Source organism: Dromiciops gliroides, chromosome 3 (assembly GCF_019393635.1).
Source record: "Dromiciops gliroides isolate mDroGli1 chromosome 3, mDroGli1.pri, whole genome shotgun sequence".
In the NCBI taxonomy this organism is placed as follows: Eukaryota; Metazoa; Chordata; class Mammalia; order Microbiotheria; family Microbiotheriidae; genus Dromiciops; species Dromiciops gliroides.
The window spans coordinates 377227762-377251923 of NC_057863.1; the positions used below are offsets into that span (position 1 = coordinate 377227762).

General features: G+C 40.9%; 2 protein-coding genes across 2 annotated transcripts in view; both read left to right on the plus strand.

Annotated features, from left to right (window-relative positions):
- The window catches only part of MCM6 (minichromosome maintenance complex component 6), a 40400-nt gene extending 25097 nt beyond the window's left edge, over window positions 1-15303 (plus strand). Inside the window, exons 10-17 of the mRNA XM_043995418.1 lie at window positions 1321-1428; window positions 2058-2213; window positions 2823-2951; window positions 5332-5493; window positions 7484-7619; window positions 8243-8398; window positions 11029-11168; window positions 14810-15303. Of these exons, the coding sequence (XP_043851353.1) occupies window positions 1321-1428; window positions 2058-2213; window positions 2823-2951; window positions 5332-5493; window positions 7484-7619; window positions 8243-8398; window positions 11029-11168; window positions 14810-14926 (1104 nt within the window). The 3' untranslated portion in view covers window positions 14927-15303. The remainder of the gene's footprint in view (window positions 1-1320; window positions 1429-2057; window positions 2214-2822; window positions 2952-5331; window positions 5494-7483; window positions 7620-8242; window positions 8399-11028; window positions 11169-14809) is intronic.
- A 6448-nt stretch (window positions 15304-21751) lies between these two features.
- LCT (lactase) overlaps window positions 21752-24162 on the plus strand; it is a 55970-nt gene continuing 53559 nt past the window's right edge. Inside the window, 5 exon segments of the mRNA XM_043993562.1 lie at window positions 21752-21785; window positions 21788-22047; window positions 22050-22250; window positions 22253-22301; window positions 22304-22399. Of these exon segments, the coding sequence (XP_043849497.1) occupies window positions 21752-21785; window positions 21788-22047; window positions 22050-22250; window positions 22253-22301; window positions 22304-22399 (640 nt within the window).

Here is a 24162-nt window from a genome sequence, read left to right on the forward strand (position 1 = left end):
AGGGCAGTGAGGGTTAAATGATTTGCCCAGGGTTACACAGCTAGTAAGTGTCAAGTGTCTGAGACTGGATTTGAACTCAGGTCTTCCTGAATCCAGAGCCAGTGCTCCATCCACTGCACCACCTAGCTGCCCCCATGCATAGACATTTACTGAACTCTCCAAGGTGCATTGCTCTTTGTTGTATCCTGATAGGTTTGTGGAAAGCCTTTTTTTTTTCCCCACCATCATTTTAAATTTGTTGTCCATTTGTGTGAGCCAGCATACTGAGGTAGTATGTCTCTCTTCATCCAGACATCTCTCAAACCATTCCCATAAAATCAAGCATGTTTTAAATAATTACTAATCTATGAGAGGCTACAAAGTGTAGTAAATAATGGTCTACTTGAATTAAGTTCACATCCTGCCTTGGACACAGACTAGCTGTGGTCATAGGCAAGTTACTTAATCCCTCAGTGTCCCAGAACTCTATTAAGGCTATAAATTAAAGATAATTTTCCAGTCTGCATTGGTAGGAGTTTCCCCACCTGGAATTCCCCACACTTAAATCACAAGGTCTGGCCCAAAAAAAGGAGAAAAACTTTTTACCTAGGGGTTTTGTAAATTGGTGGATAATGGTTAGGAGAGGATGAATGTATTGTGCCTACATAAAGGTAGGCATATGGAGTACGGATATTTTCTACATTGTTCTCTATGTTTATTTACACCAGTCTCCCCAGTGGCCCCAGAATTTGGCAAAGAAGAGTGAAGAAACTCATATAAGATATGTACTTGAGCATTTTAGTCACCATAGAGATGGATACATCAAGTATTTTATGACATAGGGCTGAACCAAACATGGGGAGCAAATTAAATATTTAAGTTCCTTCCAGGTCAAAATGATGTGTCTTTCTACAAAGTGACTAGGTGTGTCTGTCTTTTATACACAACTCACATTTACATGAAATTAGCTATTTATTTAGAAAATAGCTTAAGCACTATCTTTTTTGTTTGTTTGTGTTTTTTTAGTGAGGCGATTGGGGTTAAGTGACTTGCCCAGGGTCACACAGCTAGTAAGTGTTAAGTGTCTGAGGCTGGATTTGAACTCAGATCTTCCTGACTCCGGGTCCAGTGCTTCTGGAGGACAGTATTTAGTTTTTGTTTTGTATCATCCGTTGACCTAGACACCTAGTAGGCACTTAATAAATAAATACTTGTTGATTAATAGAATGAGAATTTCCTTTGTAGTGTTGGTAAAACCTTGTGATTTTGGTAGGTTGCTCCTGTTTCTTTGAAGCTTGTAATTGGAGTAGTGCACACTCTTGATTCTTCATTTGCTTTCAGGGTGTATGTTGTATTGATGAGTTTGATAAAATGGATATGAGGGACCAAGTTGCCATTCACGAAGCCATGGAGCAGCAGACAATCTCTATCACCAAAGCGGGAGTTAAGGTATGTCCGAGCTAGCCTCGCCAGCCATGAGAATAGAGCTAGAAGGAGGAAATATGGGCCCCTGAAAGAAAGTAACACTTTGTATAAGCACTGAGAACACAGTCTTTCCTCACTAGAGATTACAGGAGTTCTTGGGGCATGGTAGAGGCATGTCGTTTTGACATTCATTAATATAAGAAGAGTGGGCAAAATGTTGGGGGTATTTGTAGGTTGAAAATAATCTCCCTGTAAAAGTGTTCTGTCCTGCAAGAAAGCAGGACACCCCACTCCCCCCGAACTACACCAGTGACAAGGTCATTGAGACCAGCTGTTCTCGAATGACTGGAGACTTCACCTGCTCTGTGTTTTTCACATGAGCTTGCATAGATGTCTGCGGCAGCAGCTGATTCTCTTGTGGTTACCTGTGGCTCCAGGAGTGTTTTCACGCAGCTTCTTGGCATCTCTTTATCCTCCCTTCTCTAGCTTTTAGCCTAGGCTCGCAACCCGGGTGTATGATGTTTTTTAAATGGGTACCAGTGAACTTGGTTAAAAGGGGGTGTGACATTTTTGTTGCTGTTTTGTGTTAAAGAAGGGGAGGTGGTTAATGGGTTTGGGTTTCTCTTTTCTAATTTCCTTTGTTTTGTGGTCAGGCCACTTTGAATGCCAGGACATCCATTCTGGCTGCAGCCAACCCAGTGAGTGGGCGCTATGACAGGTCAAAGTCACTGAAACAAAACATAAATCTCTCGGCTCCCATCATGTCCCGATTTGATCTCTTCTTCATTCTTGTGGATGAGTGTAATGAGGTAATTGTAGGAGCTGTCATTCTCCTCCCACCTTTTTTCTTTTCCATGTGAGTGAAATAAGACTGTAAGTTAAAACTGCCGAACAGCTGGCGCATGTCTATGTGCAGTGACCTGTCATATCAGGGGGGTGAGCGGGAAATGTGTGAGGCAGCTGAAGGAAAAATTGCTTGAGTTTAACTTTACTTCAGTGGAATTGGGGCGTGTGAGGATTACATTGGAATCTCTGAGCTACTATCCAAAGCCAGGAAAGCATTTCAGATCTTTTGGGGGTGGGGTGAGACTGTTTGATGGGCCAGGTTTGGGCAAGGTGAACCTCCAAAATGTGTGAGTGCAAATTTAATAAAAATTGGGTACATTTTTCTTCTGTCTTTTTAAAGAAAAGTTTTATGTTGAGAGTTGCATTTACCTTTTTCCATTTCAGTTTCTGAAAGTCCACATTCTACTATTTGACAAAACATTGCCTTGAGAAAAGGTGGGTGGAGGGGTGTTTTTTAGAAGAGAACTGAGTGAAGGTCTTTCATCTCTTTTACTGTCTGCAGCAGCGTGGGGTGGGGATTAATGTGCAGACAGTAAGTGGCTAATCTGAAAGGCATCTTTGGTTTGGCTTAGGTCACAGATTATGCCATTGCCAGGCGGATAGTAGATCTACATTCAAGAATAGAGGAATCCATTGATCGAGTCTACTCCCTCGATGACATCAGGAGGTATCTGCTCTTTGCAAGGCAGTTTAAGCCTAAGGTAACTTGACCTTTTTTGCCACTCTGTAATATGTACAATGGGGTGCTTCAGGAAGGAGCATTACACAGAAGGGCATGAGGACGCATTCTACTAGCTTTAAAAGTGTGCAGTTGTGATCTGAAGATATAATGGAATTTAGGAAAAGAGCAGGGTCAGAGATAACTAATAGGTACAAATATCAGTCTTCCAGCTACCTACCATTTGGATTTTCCACTGCCATCAGAGAGAGAATAAGAAAGTGAAATCTAATTCATACCCACATATTCTCAGTGATAACAATAGCTGAGAGGCATCAGTGTGGTAAATGGAGAGCCAGCCTAGGTCTGAAAGACCTGGGTCTCACCCCTTGAACTTGCATGTGTGGCCATGGGTAATTATTTTTAATTTTTCAGTGCCCCAGACAGCTCTTTGTAGGGGATCAGTCTACACTGGTGACAATGGAAATTCCCTATACCAATACAATTTGGTGTGGGGGACAGAGCTGGCTCTCCACCCAGTAACATAGCCATTTCCACGTCACTCAACAGTGAATAAAGCGCTTCATGTAATCTTATGTGAGCCTCATAAAAACTCCGTGATATAGATAGTGGATTTAATTCCCTTATTACAGATATAGAGACTGAGTCTCTGACTTGCTCAAGTTCACATAGCTAGTGAACAGTAGCTGAGACTGGTACTGATATTTCCTGAGTTTAAACCCTCTGCAAAAACTCTTAATATGGGCCACACTCCTAATCTTTTTGTAAGAAAAAATCACGAATAGTTATACACTGAAAACAATACCGTTTATAGGCTATACTCAGGTTTATACAAGCCAGATTTTTCAGGAAGAAAATTCTGCTTACATTTGGCTTTTGTCTAGGCTCTGGCTTTTTTTTTTTTTTTTTTTTTTTTTTTTGAGTGGGGGAGTAGAGTTTGAAACTATAAGTAATCAAAAATACTCAAAATATAGTGTTTTCATGACTATAGCTATCGAAAACTGCTTTGGTTTTTAACTCATTGCTGAAGTTTTTTTAAATATTGGCCCATTTGCTTTAGTTAGTATAATTAACATAATTAAGTCATTCTGATGCATGACGATGATTTTGCAGCCCATATTTCTGAATTTCAATTATATTTTTATAGTATATTGTGAGTATAGTTGGTATAGAAGGTTGACTTGAATCATGGCAGCCCTTGGAAGTTTATGGGTTGGTTGGTTGGTTGGTTGTGGGGAGGGCTATGGGTTGTTTGATTTGTAAATTCAGAAAATGAGCTTGTTTTCTTATATTATTTTTCTTAAAAGTGAGAGACCTCTTTCCCCTCAAAAAAAATGCAGTACCATTAGTTAGATTCTGGTTAATTGAGATTTTACTGTATTGACTAAAATGCTGTTTTGAGATTTGATTAGATTCTAATTACCCATGCTTGTGTGATTGGCTTTGGCGTTTGAGTTGATTTTAAATGCCTAGGCCAAATGAGACCAAGGTGGGTCACATGGAGAAAAATGTTATTTGTAAGTTTTCGTGGAAAGGTGTTAGTCCATCCAGAATATTCTCCAGAGCTGTATACTCTGTGATTTTTGACACACCTCACTTAATGTTGCTGAGTTATTTGGTCTGAAAAATTAAGATAATTCTTAACTGCCTGTCCTTTTTTTCTTTGCATAATTCAGGAAGTAGTTTTCTAAAATCATTAGCATTCATATTTGTAGTTACCACTTAATCCTTCCAAAGATAACATGAGTTAATGAATTACTTCTCAAGACTTCTTTGAGTATTAATACATTTAATGAGCTTTGACATCCAGATGTGAAAGGCATTCCATACTAGTGCCTCAAGCATGTCAGGCATCTCATAGAAACAGTCCTTTGCTTAAATTCGAGCCCATCCTCTGCATGTTAAACCTGATGACACATTTCATTTCCAAATGAATACTTTGAAATCACAGACTTTCTTAGGCACAGCTGCTATGTAAGGAATTTAAGATAGTTCATTGACACTGTCATTGAAGTGTTTACTTTATTGGCCTAGTTATTGTGACATCTCCAAGTTCTTATAGCATATGATTAAATGAGCAAGATGATGGAATCTTCTGAAACTTTCTTTAAAAAAGGAACATTTTGGGGGCAGCTAGGTGGCACGGTGGATAGAGCACCGGTCCTGGATTCAGGAGGACCTGAGTTCAAACCCAGCCTCAGACACTTTACACACTTACTAGCTTGTGTGACCCTGGGCAAGTCACTTAACCCCAATTGCCTCACCAAAAAAAAAAAAAGAAAAGAAGGAACATTTCTCAAATGTCTGAAAAGGCCTAGATACAGTTTTCCCTGTAAAAAGAGGAACAGAGATGCTTCTACAAGTGAGCACGTTTCTCTAACCTCATTGGTGTTCCGGAACAGATTTCTAAAGAGTCAGAAGACTTCATTGTGGAGCAATACAAACGTCTCCGCCAGAGAGATGGCTCTGGTGTCACCAAGTCTTCCTGGAGGATTACTGTGCGGCAGCTGGAGAGCATGATCCGGCTCTCCGAAGGCATGGCCCGCATGCACTGCTGTGATGAGGTCAGTCTCCGTTTAACACGGTGTTCTTGGGTGAGGCGTGAGGCAGCAGGACAGTGGGGGCTTGGCAGGGAAGGTGAGAGGACAAAAGATAGCTTTATTGGTGGACAGATAATGGTCCTTTATCTTTGTGTGGGAAATACTGATGTGAGTAGAAACATTGAGGGGACAGCTATTTCCTAACTTAACTGCCTGATGTTCCTGTAAAGAATTTGTTTCCAGGCATTTATGAGGATATGTGATATCAGAGCACTGTATGGTGGGGGAGATAAGGGAACAGGTCAGAAGAATGATATAATGGTGCATATGGTACTATGCAAGCTGCAGAAGCTCCTGACCAGCATTGTGAGCGGGAGTTCTCCACACCAGTGAAATCACAGGCCAGTTCCTATCCTGGTCAGCCGGTAAACATTTATCAAGCACCTACAATGTGCTGGGTACTCACTGTGCCTAGAGCTGGGGATGCAAAGAAAAGGCAAGGGGGCAGCTAGGTGGCGCAGTGGATAAAGCACCGGCCCTGGATTCAGGAGGGACCTGAGTTCAAATCCGGCCTCAGACACTTAACACTAGCTGTGCTACCCTGGGAAAGTCACTTAAACCTCATTGCCCCGCAAAAAAAAAAAAAAAAAAAAAACAAAGAAAAGAAAAGGCAAAAGACAGTCCCTGCTGTCAAGGAGCTCCATCTGATGGTGGCGGGGAAGGCGCTACAAGTGAGCATGGGGCAGACTTCCTGGAGAGGGTGCAGTTGTAGTTGGAATTGGAAGGAAGAGAGGAGAATTCCAGGCACGGGGGAGCACCAGGGAAGAGTGTCTTGTGTGGGGAACAGCAGGGAGGCTTGTGTCACTGGGCCTCAGGGTCAGTGGGTGGTAAGGGTTTCACAGTTGATCCTGGAGGCAATAGGGAGCCGCTGGACCTTATTGTGTAGAGGGCGGTGTCTGGTTAGACCTGAGTTTTAGAAAGATCCATTTGACTGTTGAGTAGAAGATGGGCCAGAGTGGGGGGAGAATCAAAGCAGGGAATCTAACTAGCAGGCAGCCTCCAGACGTGAAGCGATCAGGTCCTGTGCAAGGGTGTCAGCATTGTCAGAGGAGAGAGGGGCTCGTATGCGAGCTGCTACAGAGGTAGAGACCAACAGGCCTTGGCAGCAGACTGGCGTGGGAATGAAAAATAGTGAGGGCAAAGATCAACACCTAGGTTGAGTCCCTAGGAGACTGGGAAGATGGTAGTGTCCTTGACAGTCATAGGGAAGAGTGGAAGGAAGAAGGTGCTTATGGGACCTCCAGGGTGAGGTGTCCAGTAAGCAGTTGGAAATGAAAGACAGGAGGTCAGCAGAAAGGTTAGGGCTGGGTAAGTAGATCTGAGAATCATCGGTATAGAGGCAATAATTGAATCCATGGAGCCGATGAGATCTCTGAGTAAAAATAATACAGAGAGAGGAAGAGAGGGCTAATTCATAAGGCAAGGTAATGACTTCCAGATTTGAGGTTGCTCTCATGCATCCTCACAACCTTATACTCCATCCCTCGGCATGTGCTGAGCAGTAATCCAGATGTGTGGAAACATGGGACCAAATTCAGCTGTATCAGGATAGCAGAGATAGCATTGTTTTTCATTAGTAATAATTTCTTGGCGCCAAATTCCTTAAAGTTGGGATTGATGGTAGAGAACAGCTATTCTGTTCTCTCCAAAAGAATGACATGAAAACTTGCTGGGTTAATTTTTTAGAACAAGATAATCTAAACAACGTGCTGTAAACTTTCAGTTGCCATATAGATGGCATCAGTATTGCCATCATTATCACAGGAGGAGGTTTAGAAAATGAACTACCTTCCATTTGTATAGGGCTTTTTTTTTTCTTTTTAAGGAACTTATTGCAGGTATTCATTTAATCCTTGTTCATTGTAACTGTTGTGTTGGTGTGTTTTAATTATCATGTTGGATAGACTGCTTGATAAGTCAACTTAAATGAACTCTATTCTGTCCATCTGTTCAGGTACAGCCTAAGCATGTAAAGGAAGCATTCCGGTTATTGAATAAGTCGATCATTAGAGTAGAGACGCCAGATATCAATCTGGATCAAGAGGAAGAGCCCCTAATGGAAGTCGAAGAAGGCCCAGAGGGCATCAATGGTGAGTTTTGGCCCATCTGAGCCTATTTGGGTTAAGAGACCATAAAAGGTTCCTGAAAGTTTTCTAGAACAACTTGTTGGGCGAAGGTTACTTATGTAGAAAAGCATGGGCTAAGGGAGGAATAATGTACCAGAATTTTGTGCTGATGATATTAATGTGTTAAACTGGGTATTTGTACTGCCTGAATCACAGGCTTGTTTTTATTTGGGGAAGTGCTTTACAAATCTTAAACTTCCCATAGAAATATATGCCATTGGGGGGCAGCTAGGTGGTACAGTGGATAAAGCACTGGCCCTGGATTCAGGAGGACCTGAGTTCAAATCCAGCCTCAGACATTTGACGCTAGCTGTGTGACCCTGGGCAAGTGACTTAACCTTCATTGCCCTACAAAAAAAATTTTTTAATTGAAAAAGAAATATGTGCCATTAATATTACTACTAATAACATATGAAACTTGGAAATTTTTCTAGTCCTTTTAAAGTTTTTGTTGGTCACTTCTAGCAGTACTTAGAACTTACTTCAGTCCTTCTTATAACATTCCCTCTCCATGCTAATAAATTCTAAAAGTTGAGTGACTGTAAATGACCGCCAAAATATTTACTAGATCTGACTTTTTAAATTAGGTCATGCTGATGTCCCAGTTCCTGTCAATGGAATCAGTGACCACAGTGAAGATGTGAACCAGGACACAGCTCCCAAAGCCTCCTTGAGGCTTGGCTTCTCTGAATACTGCCGCATCTCTAATCTCATTGTGCTACACCTCAGGAAGATGGAGGAAGGTGAGAGTGTAGGCTTAATACATATGCTTTCAGACATTTGCACAAATTCCAATGAAATAAGTTGTTTCTGATAACTGGGTCTGCCATTTTAAAACTTGAGGCCTTATAAAGAATGAACTTGTGGGAATATCTAGCTTTCCCAGGAAATTTTTTTGGTGGGGGCAGGAGAACATGATCGATCCATACAGTATCCTCATAGCTTGGCTTAATTGTCAAACTATAAGCTTGCTTTTGTTTTGTTGTTACTGAGTTGGTATTTTTAACAAGACTTTGAAATGGCATTTGGGAGCTGGGAAAAAAAGGCCCAATTTGCTTCTTCCTAAGCATTCAAAATCTTTATAAAGTGTTTGGAATCCTAGCTTCTAACAGTTGCTCCATACAGTATATAAGAATTCACATTTTACAGGTTAAGAAATTGGGGGACAGCTAGTTGGTACAGTGGATGGAGCACCGGCCCTGGATTCAGGAGGACCTGAGTTCAAATCTGGCCTCAGACACTTGTCACTTACTAGCTGTGTGACCCTGGGCAAGTCACTTAACCCCAACTGCCTCACCCCTCCAAAAAAGAAATTAAGACCAGGGAAATAGATGTGAACTATCCCAAGGCCCTTCTGAGCTAGACATAAAATGAATTCCTCATCTCAGTCATATTAAGGTATTTGGGCACCTAAGTGTTTAATTCAGTACTGGGTAAGAGTCCCTGCACACCCTGCTCTTTTAATTATGGTTTCATTTCTCTAGCAGGTTGAAAAGAAGGAAGTTGAGGTGCAAGATCTGAGATTTTTTTTTTAATTACTCATTAAAAATTAGCAGGGGTGGGAGTTGGTTCTTAGGATAACCTTTTAGACTAGTTTCTGTTATGCACCACAACTGTGCATGCCCAGCCCACATGGGATCTGCTTTGTTTTCAGGATGATAAGCGACTCTGACCCTGATTTAGGAGAGGGAAGGAAAAGAAGGGGACAGACTGGCACTGCTATTAGAATAAGCATCAAGATATGTCCCTATCCTTTTCTTCTCATTTAGGAAGGAAATTAATTCCTAAGAAGGAAGCTCATAGGTTCTTAATATAACTGGTTTTATAGCATTTGTAAAATGATTTATGCCTCCTTTTCACATGACAAGATCAGCTTCTGCTGCTCGCCTCCTCCCTTGGCAAGTGAGGAAACTGAGGCATGGAGTTTTAAAAACAGGAAATGAGAGCCAAGATTAGATCTAACCACCAGTCACAAGGATTGCCACTGGATAGTCTTCCTTCCCTTCCACCTCCATTATGAAAAGATACTGGTGAGGGGGCAGGTCCTCTATCTAGTCAAAGAAGAGCTCATATTTCCTACCATGTAGTGGGTGGTTTCTGCCCATTGTGGAATGCAGCTAGTTGATATTTAAGACGAGTGATCTCAGCTCACTGAAATGTCAGTTTAAAGTTTGTGGTCCACTTTATCCTAGAGTTCAGACAAAGTCTGATGATTTGGCTCATCATTTTTTTCAGGAGGCATATCTATAACTATGGTCCTCAAGTTGTTCAAGGCCTTTTAAAGGTCCCTGAGACCTTTTCAAGGGGTACACAATATCACAACTATTTTAATAATAATATTAAGACATTATTTGCCTGTTAAAATCCTCCCTCTTTCAACTACATGCCTGTATGAGGCCAGTTTTTCTTCATATACTTCAGCCAGAACAACATCACAAAAGATTGAATGCAGACACAGATATGAGAATCCAGCTGTTTGTAAGCCAGACATTAATGAGATTTACAAAAATTTATAAAAATAATGCTACTCTTATCACTAAATTTTTGTTTTGGAAATGTAACATTTAAATGTGGTTTATTTTTGTTGAATCAATAAATATTTAAGTATGTATCAGTTTTAATTTCTAATGTAATAAATGTCAGTAATTATAACCCAATAAAGAGAAGCTCTTTAGGGTCTTCAGTAATTTTTAAAGAGTATAAAGGAACCCTAAGATCAAAAAGTTTGAGACCAACTGATCTGCAAAACCACTCTCTTTAACTGTTCCTTAATCGTACTTGGATGCGTGGATCTTGTCACCTGGGGCTTGGTGCTTAAGCTTCATGGGGTTCAGTGAGCACTGCTGTTTAGATCTGTTCAGGAGTATCTTGAGTCCTGACTGTTCAGCCTGGCTAGAAGTTACACTTCTGCCCTTGGTCACTGTGGATCAAGGCTTCTCCCCTTCTTAAACATGTGTTCTTCTGAGTGAGTGGTTATGCATGCCGCTCTAATCCTTGACAATCCTGCTCATATCTTCAGCTGATTTGGTAAGGCATTCACTTCTCAGACTGCAGAGTGTAGGAATATGACAGAAAAGCTTGTGTATGTTTAAAATCTAATAACTTTAAGCAGCTCATTAAATGTAATCCTTGTTTTATTAGATTTTTCTCCTTTTAGCCTAAAGTAAATTCTCTAATACAAGTAATATGACAGGTTATTCCAGACTCCTGCTGGAGCAGTATAAACTTTATTATAGCAGCTGTGACTTCTGACAGGTTGGCAATAATCTAAACTGCACAGTGTATCTTCTTGTGTACATAAACCCAAGGAATTGGCATTGCATTTTGGTAGAAGAATAATTTTACCCTTTAAAAAATTTATTTCTCGTTGCAGAAGAGGATGAGTCAGCACTAAAGAAGAGCGAACTTGTTAATTGGTACTTGAAAGAAATAGAATCGGAAATAGACTCTGAAGAGGAACTTATAAATAAAAAGAGAATCATAGAGAAAGTCATTCATCGGCTCATACATTATGTATGTAAAGAATTTCTTGTGCCCAGATCTTAATGGGGGAGGGTTTTAGCTTATTTTTTTGTAGGCTTGGAACTTTGTTGGTAAATGTTTTTTCCATTTCGTGAGTTTCAACCAAATGTCAGGTTCTGATGGATTCCAGAGCAAGTTTGGGCCTAGAGAACCTGTTAGGTAAAGCAAAGACCTTTATTTCCTCTGATGGAAGGGAATAATACTCTGGGACCTTCAGTCAAACTTTTCAGTCAAACTTCTCATGGTGTTTATTGGTTGGGTTAGTTTAGCTTATTTAGTTACTTTCAAATATTAAAGATAGATCTGGTGTCAGGATCAGGTCGCTTTGTAGTTTGTTTTGTTTTGTTTCCTTTCCTCTCTTGTACTTGTTGAGTATGATTGCTACTAGGAAGGAGGACTGGAGGACGGGGTTGTATCAGGGAGATGGCAAACTGATCATCACAACTGAATAATGACAAATAGTGGTGGGTTAACTTGTCTTAAAGTAGGAAGTGTGTGGAGTTGTCTTTTCACCAGTGAAGAATGAGTTTACATTCAGTAGTCAGTGAATATTGAAGTGCCTACTATGTGACAAGCACTCTAAGCAAATGCAAGAAGAGAAAGGCAATCCCTGCCCTAAAGGAGCTTATGGTCTAATGGGGGAAAATAAAAACAGAAAAGGAAGCTGTAGGGGTCAGGGGAGAGTCTTGGGAGGGGGTGTGGGGAGTTCAGTCAGAAGTCCCATCAAGCCAGGTGAGAAATGAGGTGTCTGAGTTGAGTTCTCTCTCTAAATGGAGGTTTGGAGTTCATGGCCTCATCCTGCAGGCAGAGAAGCAGAGGGTAGTGATGAGGTGGAGGACAAAAGCTGAGGTTAACTTGGTCATGAGCTTCCTGGAAATGGTGGAGAATTGCCAAAGTGAGGCTGGTGAGAATGAGGAGAGAGCCATTCATATACTGTTGCCTTCAGCCCCTTTTGTGATCATTGAAAAAACGTTAATTAATTTTGGGGATACAGTCTCTTGACCTCATCCAGCACTGCCACTGGGCAGTTAAGTGGCACAGTGGATACAATGTTGGACCTGACTCATAGCCGTGTAAGCCAAGTCATTTAACTTCTATATATCAGTTTCTTTATCTGTAAAGTGGAGATAACAACAACACTTATCTCCCAGAGTTGTCGTGATAATCAAATGAGATAGTACATGTAAAGCACTTTGAAAACCTTATGGTGCTATGTAAATGTTAGCTATTATTAATATGGTATTTTAAGCACATGTCTGACTGGCCATAGGCAATCACAGTGCTAACAGTAAATGGGCCTGATCTTGTTAAATGACTCCTATATAACAAAGTGTAGTTGGATAGGTTTTTTTTTTTTTTTGCTCCCAGATTCCCAGTGATTTTAATGTTTATTGGGATTTTTTTTATTCTCTGGATGCTATTGCACTGTTTCTTAATAGCCACTTCCCTTTAGAGTTGGCTAAGATCCTTCTTGTTAGTGGAAATTTTAAACTGACTTTGGAAAGTGTGCTACAGGCAGTGCTATCAAAAGAAAACATGGGCATGAAGCCATTTGCCATTAAATAATCCAGATGGCAGGTTTTTTACCTTTTTTTTTTTTAAAATCAGCACAGGATGAAAATGATTCCAAGTGAAATATGATTAAAATGATACTAAAACTAGATTAGAAAATGTGTGATGTGGAGGAATTTACTTAATCACTTATTAAAAAGTCATCAAGAGCAATATCAAAATAAATCTGATAGAATTTTGAATGTCAAGAGTTTGTGCCATTTTGTGAAATCTAAAAATTAGGATGGTATGGTCCATCTGCTTTGAAATAAATCATGTGTTTAAAAGATATCACCATATGGCTGTGGTGTGTGTTTATGGCTTACCAGTATGCCAGTGATATTTATTAAGTTTGTGCTTGGTATGATACAAGCAAGTTCTGTAGATGCTGTCCCTGTTCTTTAAGAGACCAATGAGTCAACTAGCATTTGTTAAGGTCCTACTATGTGCCAGTCACTGTGCTAAGTGCTGGAGATAGACAGTAAGGCCAAAAGAAAAAAAAAAGCCCCTGTTCTCTGAAAGCTAGGAAAACTTAGGGTGGGAGATGAAGAGGGAGAATATTCCAGGCATGGGGAGCAACCAGTCAGGACATGGTGTCTCTTGTGAGAAACAACAAGGTAGAGAGTGGCATGGGATCACAGAGGTCGTAGGGGGAAATAAAGTGTAAGAAGCCTGGAAAGGTGATAGGGGACCAGGTTATGACAATTTCAGGATTTTTTATATTTAATCCTGGACACAATAGGGAAGCCACTGGAGTTTTGGATTGGGTGGGTTGCCCTGGGGTGAGGTTGGAGGTGCGGGGCACAGACATGTGATCAGATCTGTGGTTTGGGAATACTGATTTGGTGGCCAAGTGGAGGATGGCATTGGAGTTGGGAGAGAACCGAGGAAGGGAGAACAGCTAGCAGACTGTAGTAGTCCAGTTGTGAGATGATGAGGGTCTGCACTGGAGTAATGGCTGTGTCAGAGAAGGGGACATATGCTAGAGATGTAATGAAGGTAGAAATGGTGGACCTTGGAAACAGATTGGATATGGGGGAGTGAGAGAAAGAGGAGCCCAGGGCGTACATAACATAATGCGGAGGATTGTGGTATCCTCAGTACTAATAGTAGTAATAAATAAATAAATTTATGGGGAGAAAGAATGTGTTCGTTCAGGTTTGGACATCTTGGGTTTTAAGATATCTGCAGGACAGCCGGGTGGAGGTGTCTTGTGGGCATTTGGGGATTCAAGCAAATTCAGGGCTTAATCAGCAGATCTGAAACGGGATCTGATGAAGTCACTAGAGAAAAAGTATATAGAGAAAGAAGGGTGCAGGCAGACTTTCGTGGACCTCTCCAAACACCTAGAGAAGAGAGTATCCCGGAGACTGGGTGATAGATGGCGTCAGAGACTGTAGATAAGGGTCTGTGCTGGGTATGGCTGGCATGGGGCAGGAGAAGAGGATATCTATCATCTGATCTTCAACAACACCTCTAGGAGGTAGGGACTAGTATCCCATTTTACAGATGTGGAAACTAAGATGAACAAGCTAAATGACTTGTCCAGGTTCATGAGGCTAGATTTAAACTCAAGTCTTATGACTCCAGGCCTGCCTGCTCTATCTGCTCACCACCTAGATGTACCCACTAGTGTTAAATAGTCCCTTATAGTGGGTATTTTTGCTTTTTTTTTTTTCTTTTCAGAAAAGAGGGCTCAATGGGACAGAGGAAGTGATTGATGTAAAGAGGAGGAACAACATTAAGAAATTTTAAATTTAAAAAAGATGCCTGAGTGGAGAGACAACTGCAGACATTCAGGCCGGGCCTAGTGTCAAAGGCTCTGAGAGGCTGATAGCTGAACAAAGATTTTACACATAAGGCATTTTCTACCATGAAGGGTTCAATGTCTTTTTGAAAGGGGATTGAGCAAGAGAGCTGGTAGTGTTGAAATGCATTGATTTCTTTTCAGGTGAATTAAGAGAAAATCTCAGCTATTGATAAGGTGGCAGGTGCAAGGCCATTGAAAGAGGGATCATTGTATGCTTTGAATGTCTTGCACAACACTTCCATTTTCTGAGACTTGTTTGTGTGTTTTTCAGGATCACGTTCTAATTGAACTCACCCAAGCTGGATTGAAAGGTTCCTCGGAAGGAAGCGAGAGCTTTGAGGCAGACCCCTACCTGGTGGTTAACCCCAACTACTTGCTTGAAGATTAAAAGGGGATTTTAAGTGACTGTTTAATGATGGAAAACTGGTGTAAATTAACAACGGGGCTAGTTTTGAGTAATGGTAAATTCACAAATGCAATAAGAAGAAGAGGCATTTTGCAGACAGGAAAAGAAATACCTTTTTCTGTGTGTTTCTGTCTCACATTTCCTAAACATACTTAAGCTGGCACAAGTTCATGTGCAGCTCAGAGCTGGGACCTAGCAACCACGTGGTCTCTAACCACAGGAAGGACCTTAAAACTACATTTGCTTTTGTTCATGAGGTGGAATAATGTACGTTTCACAAAACTGTGTTCCTTTGTTTAAAAAAAAGCAACCTTTTCTGTTTGACACTGCTTTTAATTTTCAAAGGAAAAATAAAATAATGTGTTCTAAAACTCATTTGTGTAGGATTTATTCCCACCCACTTGGGGGTGGGGGCAGGACAATGAGGGTTAAGTGACTTGCCCAGGGCACACAGCTAGTAAGTGTCGAGTGTCTGAGTCCAGATTTTGAACTCAGGGCTTCTCGAATCCAGTGCTGGTGCTTTATCCACTACAACCACTTAGCTGTCCCAATCCCTAATCCACTTTTGATACTATGATTGTCAGTCATTTTTCTTATTGGTGGTGGAGGGGAAGAAGGGATGGGAGGATTATAAGTGGTCTAGGTCCTGTTCAATGATGCTTCATGATGGACAGTAGTGACCCTGAGTTTTAGAAAGCCATCCATGGAGACCAGACTCTGCTGAAAGGGCTTCAAGTGTGGACCCAGCCATGGACCCAATGTTCATCAGGGGACCTGTTAGCTTCAAAAAACTCATCACTAGAGAGTTGGACACAAATCTTGAGGATTTGTTGGTTTGTTGTTGTGGTTTTTTTTCCTCATAGCAACTCGTTAAACACTACTGAAGTATAGAGGGGGTCTTTAGCCCAAGTTTTACACACAGTGAGCACTTAATAAATGCTTTTTCAGTCATTCAATCTGATCCACATCTCAAATCCTTTATGTACCAGTGGAGAAATATACACAATATTATTTGATCTGGAGACACTCGATGGGAAGAAGGGTTGATTTTTAACTCTTGCTTACTTGTTCTCTTGCTTGAAAACAGGAGAACAGACCCAAATACCTTTTTAAGTTCACTTCTAGCTTTGGAATTCTGTACTTTTGACAGCTTATTAAATTAAGCACTTATTTGAGAATTATTTCATCTTTTTATTGAACTTCTATGGCTTGAGGATAATCGTTCCTGATTAGGCACCAATTACTCTGTTTTAAGAACAGGGAAATGCCATACTTTTCCAAGCCATTGAAATGCCACAAAATTGGAAGAGATTCTAAAGAGTCAGAAGACTTCCTTGCCAAACAGTAAAGCAAGTCCCTCAGAGAGGTGGTCCAGGCGTTACTAAGTCTCCTGGAAAGATTAGGGTGCCTAAGAATTTGAGCACATGATTTATCTCCAAATCACGTAACTAACCCTAGTTGAGCGCACATCTATAGTGAGGTCAACGATTCACTAAAACGTAATGCTTATTTGTGAGGCATAACTCATACATGAAGACAAATAGGGTGGTGTGAAACAGGTGAGGGACAAGCATAGGATTGCTGGAGTGTAGAAACTTTTATATATGTATGTAGGAAGTACTAATATGAGTGCCAATTAGTGTCTCAGAAATTATTCCTATGTATTTTGTATTTACCTTTGTGTGTATGTCCAATAGAATAGAATTAAAAACTTGAAGCTAGAGACTGGGTTTGTTTGTTTTTTTTGTTTGGTGATTTCTTCTTTGATAGGTTCACTCTTGTATGCCTTCTAAAGGATGTGTTTACTCTTTCTGCCCTTTTTAGTTGATAAGGTATATCTAGTATTTTCTGAATGCCCATGATGTGCTAAGTATCCTATTAGACACTGGGGAATGACAGATACTTTTCTACTGAAACAATTTTATGTTGTTTGTCCTTTGTTTTTTTTTTTTGGCAGGGCAATGGGGGGTTAAGTGACTTGCCCAGGGTCACACAGCTAGTCAAGTGTCTGAGGCTAGATTTGAACTCAGGTACTCCTGAATCCAGGGCTGGTGCTTTATCCACTGCGCACTAGCCACCCCCTTGTCTTTGTTCTTTTTTTTTTTTTTTTTTAGTGAGGCAGTTGGGGTTAAGTGACTTGCCCAGGGTCACACAGCTAGGAAGTGTTAAGTGTCTGAGGCCGGATTTGAACTCAGGTCCTCCTGACTCCAGGGCCGGTGCTCTATCCACTGTGCCACCTAGCTGCCCCTTGTCCTTTGTTCTTAAAGAGGACCGTGACAAATGTTGTGACTTGCTTTGAATTGGATTTAAGTGAGGGACGGCTGTGCAAGGTCACCAACCTCACTTTCTCCTCCAGTCATCTGGGTCTAGTGGCAAGAAATATATCAGGATGACTGGAGATGGCCCCAGATGTTTACGGCAATTGGGGGTAAAGTGACTTGCCCAAGGTCACACAGCTAGTAAGTGTCTGAGGTGAGGTTTGAACTTCAACTTCAGGGCCAGTGCTCTATCCACTGCGCCACCTAGCAGCCCTCTATGTAATTTATATTATAATTTAAACCAGACAGAGCATGTGAACATGAAATGCTACCAGTAGAAGGTAATACATAATTAGGGTTGTCAGAGTTCAGTCGATTAACAGGCATTTAGTAATCACTTACTATGTGCCAGGCTCCATGCTAAGGTCTGGGATTAGGAGAAAGTAAAAAACATAGTTCCTTTTCTCAAGGAGCTCACCTTTTTTAAAGGGAAAAGGCAGAACTTAAGCTTTTGTGTAATTACTCCCTGGCTTCTCTTAAGACTGAAACAAGGAAGATTGTCCCTTGCTCCTGGTGACCACAATGAGAAGACCAGTAGTTTCCATTTATCAGAAAGGGATTGTAAAGGTTGGTAAGAGCTCTCTGACTTCAGGTCCCTCAAACTCTGCTTTCTCCTTTCCTCTCGGTTATAACATGCTCAGGACCCCTCCTTTAAAAAAAAAAACAAAAAAACCCAAACCTTCTGCTCTGGAGGTTTATTGTTCTGCCTCTCTTTTTCACAATCAAATAGTTAGAAAAAAGTTTGTTTCACCGGCCCCTCATTTCTCAAGTCCTTGCAATCATTGTTCTTCTAACCCTCCCACTCAGTCGAAACTGGGCTCTCCAAGGTTACCAGTTATCTCCTAATTGCTATATATTGACATTCTCTTCTCAATCTATAGCCCTCCTGACCTCTGCAGCTTTTATGTTGTTAATCACCTCCTTTTCTCAGACACATTCCTTTTGTGACTCTGCCCTCATCTTCCTCCTACCAGTCTGACCACTCTATCATTAGCATTCGTCCCCACACCCCATCAGCAGATCTCTCCTAGGCCTCTGCTATTAGCTTTCTTTCTATATATCCTTCCTCTAAATCTAATTTTTCTTTATGCAGATGACATCTAGATCAATATATCCAACCCTAATCTCAATGGGATGATATTTGTAAAAAGTGCTGAACACAATGCTTGGTACATAGTAGTTGCTATATAAATATAAATAACCCCTTCCCTTCTTTTACTCCCCTAATTCCATATTAACAAATGTCTATAAGACATTTCTCTTTTTTTTTTTTTTTGTGAGGCAATTGGGGTTAAGTGACTTGCCCAGAGTAACAGCTAGTGTCAAGTGTCTGGAGGTCAGATTTGAACTCAGGTCCTCCTGAAATCCCAGGGCTGGTGCTCTATCCACTGCGCCACCTAGCTGCCCCTACCTGTAAGGCATTTCAAACTCAACATGTCCAAAATGGAATTCAGCCTTCCTTCTATCAATCTTTTCTCCATCCATACTTTCCTATTTATTCATTCCCTTTTTTTAGCCACACAACCACCATTTAGTCTAGGCGTTCATCAAATTTTGCCTGACTGTAACCTCATTCGTCTCCCTATTTACTATCTCCTCCCACCCCAATACATCCTCTAACATAATTTTACCACAGTACAAGTATGTCACATTTCTGCTTAAGAATCTTCTGTAGGGGGCGGCTAGGGGGCGCAGGTGGATAAGCACTGGCCCTGGATTCAGGAGGACCTGAGTTCAAATCTGGCCTCAGACACTTGACACTTACTAGCTGTGTGACCCTGGGCAAGTCACTTAACCCCAATTGCCTTACTAAACAAAAACAAAGAAAGAATAATCTAATCACCAATAATTGAAGAAATGGAAAGGGAATTAATTCTGAAATGTCATTTCACTCACAGTGTTCAGATTGGGAAAGATGAGTGAAAAAGGAAAATGATAAACTGCTAGAGGGACTGTGGGAAAACAGGCACAGTTTCTACACTGTTGGTAGAGCTGTGAATATGTCCAAGTATACTGGAAAACTATTTGGAAATATGTCCCCAAAATTACTAAACTGCCTACTCTTTGATCCAGCAATATCACCACTTGGCCTATACCTGAAAGAGCTGAAAGAAAGAGGAAGAGGATCTATATTTATAAGAATATTTATGGTAGCTCTTTTTGTAATGACAAAAAAACCTGGAAACTAAAGAGATACCCAACAACTAAGGAATAGCCGAACAAATTATGGTAGATGAATGGAATGGGAATAATTGCACTGTAAAAACGATGAAAGGAATGGTTTCAAAGAAACCTGGGAATTCTTGTAAGAAGTGATACAGAGGGGCAGCTAGGTGGCGCAGAGTAGATAGAGCACCGGCCCTGGAGTCAGGAGTACCTGGGTTCAAATCCAGCCTCAGACACTTAACATTTACTAGCTGTTGTGACCCTGGGCAAGTCACTTAACCCCAATTGCCTCACTAAAAAAAAAGTGATACAGAGTGATTGAGCAGAACCAGGAGAGCACTGTATATAGGCACAATATTGTAAAGAAAATAACTGTGAAAGACTTAAGAACTCCAATCCATGCAGTAAACGATAACAATTCCAGAGGACCAATGATGAGACATGCTACCCTCATCCTGACAAAGAGGTGATGGACTCGAGATAGGAGTCATACACCAAAATGTTTGTGGCCAAAGTGAGAACTTATTTTGTTTCATTATGCATATTTCTTACAACAGTTTTGTTTTTTATTTTTCCAATTGTGGGGGATGGAGGGAGAGAAAGAAATATTTGTTAGTTGAACAAAATGTTTACTTAGTTTAGAAACATAAAATATATTGGGTGTAACTTGTTAATATGATTATCCTGTCTAGAATATTTAGAGATGTTAGAAAAATGGGTCAGGGAATGGTGTTTTGCTTTTCTCTCCAGTATGGGGAACAAACTTAAAACAAGTCCTATGTGGAGAACATGATACTTTCCCCATATTTTTAGTGCCCTTCTTTATGATTAAGATTAAAAGAAAGTTTAGGGAATACCCTAAGGAAATTAAAAACAAGGAAAGGTTCCCTATACCCAAGCTAACATAGCAACACTTTTTGTGGAAGCAAAAAACAAACAAAACAGAAAAAGTGAGAGCCCATTGATTGGAGATGATTCAACAATTTATGGTGCATGCATGAAATGGAATAGTGCTGGTCTTAGTACACAATGAAAGAGTTTCACTGCCAGCCACAGGCCCCTGCCCCAGAAAGGCTCAGTCTAAGTACCAGTCCCTATACTAACAGTGTCCTACCCAATCATTATCTCCTAGCCCTTACACTGAGAGTTATCTAGTTATCTCCTAGGCCTCACGTTTATTTATTGAACTCAGATTTCATATTTATATTTGCATATGTTGTATATTGTATATACATATAGCACATGTGTATTTCTGTCTGTATGTATATGTCCATGTCTCTGTGTATTTGTGTATATGTGCACATATGTGTATGCAGGGTCATTTGTACACATGTATCTCTGTACATGTGCATGTGTGTGCATGTGCATGTGTATATACACATGTGTGTGGTATTATATGTAAACTGCACCTGCATGTTGTAGTGTGTACATATATAAATTACATAGATGAATTTGTATGTATGTATAATTTATGTGTGTATGGATATTTGCATAGCTATATCTATGTGTTTTATATTATATGAATGTTTATGTATGTATAGATACATGTGCATAGTGTAGCATGTATATTTGTATATGTGTGTTATTAACCTTAGTAACTTTCCAAGAATGCCAAACAAGGAATTTTTAATTCCCTCAGGTCCTGGATCCACCATTCCCAGGTCTTATTTTGGGTTCACCCAAGCTGTGTTTTGACTTCACTTTAAATTTTATCGAATGCTTATATTTGCTGATATCCCATCTCAATCTACCTAATTTTGGGGCTGCCCTCTCTGGCAGTTTGTGTATAGGTAAATCCTGTATAACATAAACCTTCTAAAGACTGAATGAGAGGGAGTCAGTCACACCTTCTTTCTGGCTTTCTCTCCTCTACCAAATGATCTAATACATTTTTTTCTAAAACTAGTTCAGATTGGGGGTTTATTTTCATGAAATATCCTCCATGGTACATACACTGCTTGTTGTTGATAGCATGCCAACGCTGTCCATGGGGTTTTCTTGACAAAGATGCTGGGGTAGTTTGCCATTTCCTTATTCAGTGGATTAAGGTAAACAGGTTAAATGACTTGTCCAGAATGACCAAAGCTAATAAGTGTCCAAGGCTGGATTTGAACGCAGGTCCTCCCGACTCCAGATCCAGTGCTCTAGTTACTGAGGCACCTGGCTGCCACCATAGACTTCAGTATGTTCTATTTCTTTGTGCTGGGTACATAGTTTATAGTTTATTTTTGCAGATAATCTGAGTTAATCATTATATTTTACAATCCCAGACTTCAGGTATAAGTACCAAACATCCCTGCAGCTCTAGAATTTGTCATTGGAAATGGAGCTGGCTTGGAATATAGTGTTTGTTCTTCTGTCAGTTTTCCCTGCCAGGCAATAGACTGGGAATCCAGCCGGAATTTCATCATAGCTGCTGGCCCTCTTCCCATTGACTTGAATCGTCCATTAAGTGCGCAGGGGTTCTAACCTCGTAGAAACTAGCCTGGATGCTCACATCTGCAGCAGCCATTGCCTGCCGCCTTGTCTGAATACCTTGGCAGCCTTTCTGGTAGTGGGGTGACCCACTATAAGGTCTTCCTTTCTTGGGCACAACTTCTCCCAACAGGAAGCTCCCGATGAGCCCCGACAAGAGCACAGTCCAGTGCTACAGAAGACTTCTTGAGGTGCTCAGGGCTGCTCAGCTTCAGCCATTGGTGATCCTGCACCATCAAACGTTCCCCAAACAAGCCCTGGCCTCCCCATTCGGGACCTGGGAAAGTGACCTCTTTACTGGCCTCTTTGCAGAGTATGCTTTGTTTGCCTTTCACTCCTTTGGGGACCCCTGGTTGAGATCTGGTTCACTTTCAGTGACTTGGGAGCAGTGATAGAAGATCTCCCCATCAGGAATCAAGATCTGCTCGTTTTCAGGCCGTTGTTGATGCCACAAGAAAAGCCTATCATGTCTACTATGAAAACTTCGCTTCCCAAGGTGAGTGAAAATGGGACTGGATTCTGGGGCTGCCCTGTGGTACAGTAGAGAGAAAGCTGATCTGGGCTTCAGGAAACCCATCCCTGGTGATTTTGTGTGACTGTAGGTCTCAAGCTTCTTTCTCTGTTAAAATGAGTGAGGTGAATAGGTAGGAAATGGTTTTGAACAAATTGTGATGTCAGCATGGAAGGAATTCTATCAAAAGAACAAATATAGACTATAAAGAAAATAGGGAAAGACATGAAGTAATGCCAGGGAGAGGAGGGGAGAGAAGACACAGAGGCATCATGGTGCAGTGGAAAGCGGGCTGAAGTGGGAATCAGAAGGTCTAGATCCAAATTAGGTATTTGCCACAGTAACTACCTATGTGACCTCAGTGCAGCTGGGTTGTACAGTGGATAGCACACTGGGGCTGGAGTCAGGAAGACTCATTTTCCTAAGGTCAAATCTGGCCTCAGACACTTATCAGCTGTGTGACCCTGGGCAAGTCACTTAACTCTGTTTTGCCTCAGTTTCCTCATCTATAAAATGAACTGGAGAAGGAAATGGCAAACCACTCCAGTAATTTTTACCAAGAAAACACCAAATGGGGTCACAAAGAAACAGACAACTGAAATGACTGAACTGATGATCTTAGGCAAGTCACAACCTTCAGGACCTTAGTTTTCAAATTGTAAATGACGAAGGGTTGGCTTAGATGACCTCAAAGGGTCCTTTACATTTCTAAATGTGTGATCTTATAATTATATGATATGTATTATTATTTATTAACATTAATTATTATATTCAGATTACAACTATAGGTGGGGAAAATATATGTATCCATAAGTATACAGAGATGAAATGGGCAGGGTTGCAAATATCATTGGAGGTCATAATGCAAAAAAAAAAAGGTTTCTATTTCTTAAATCATGGAAAGGTTTGGAAGATGTTTCTTATTGGTTTAAGTTGTTTTAGAGGGAAGAGCACTTGACGTGGAGCCAGAGGACCTGGGTTCAAATCCCACTTCTTGGTCTTGGTCAAGTCATTTCTCTGTACCTTTGTTTCCTAATGTGGACTAGGTGACCTCTGAGGTTCCTTCCAGCTCTCAATCTAGGATTCTGTGATCTTCCAGCTATAAATTTGTATCAGTGAGGGGAACACACAATTATTAAGCGCATACTGTGCTAAGCATTGTATTAATTGCTTTATAAATATCTCATTTGATCCTCATAACACACCTTTGGAGGCACACACTGTTATCCCCTTTCAGTTGAGGAAACTGAGGAAGACACAGGTTAGGTGACTTGTCCTGGGTCACACGGCCTGTAAGCATCTGAAGGCAGATTTGAACTCGGGTCTTCCTGACTCCAGCACTCCATCCACTTCCCCACCTAACTGCCTCTAATGGATCTAGAAGCCATGTACAAGTAGCGTACAAAGTCACATAGGGTAGCCTCTAGAATGCTGAACCAGACTCGGAGCAAGATCCTGAAGTCTTTAGTTCTACCCCTACTTTGTATGTGACCTTCATGGGCTGATGAACCTTCCTGTGCCTCATTTTCATCATCTGTAAATCAGGGATTAGAATTCTAGAATAAGGTTCCTACTATTTCTCAGATTTCATCTTATTTTTGCTGACACCTAAAAGTAAAATGGATTAAGGTGATTATACTAAGGCCTCCAGGAGAGAGCTATTGAGGGCCCGATGAGAATGGATCCGTGTTTCAGACAGGAGTTGGAGAGGAAGGACAGTGTGACAAGGACGAGGCATAGAGATGACT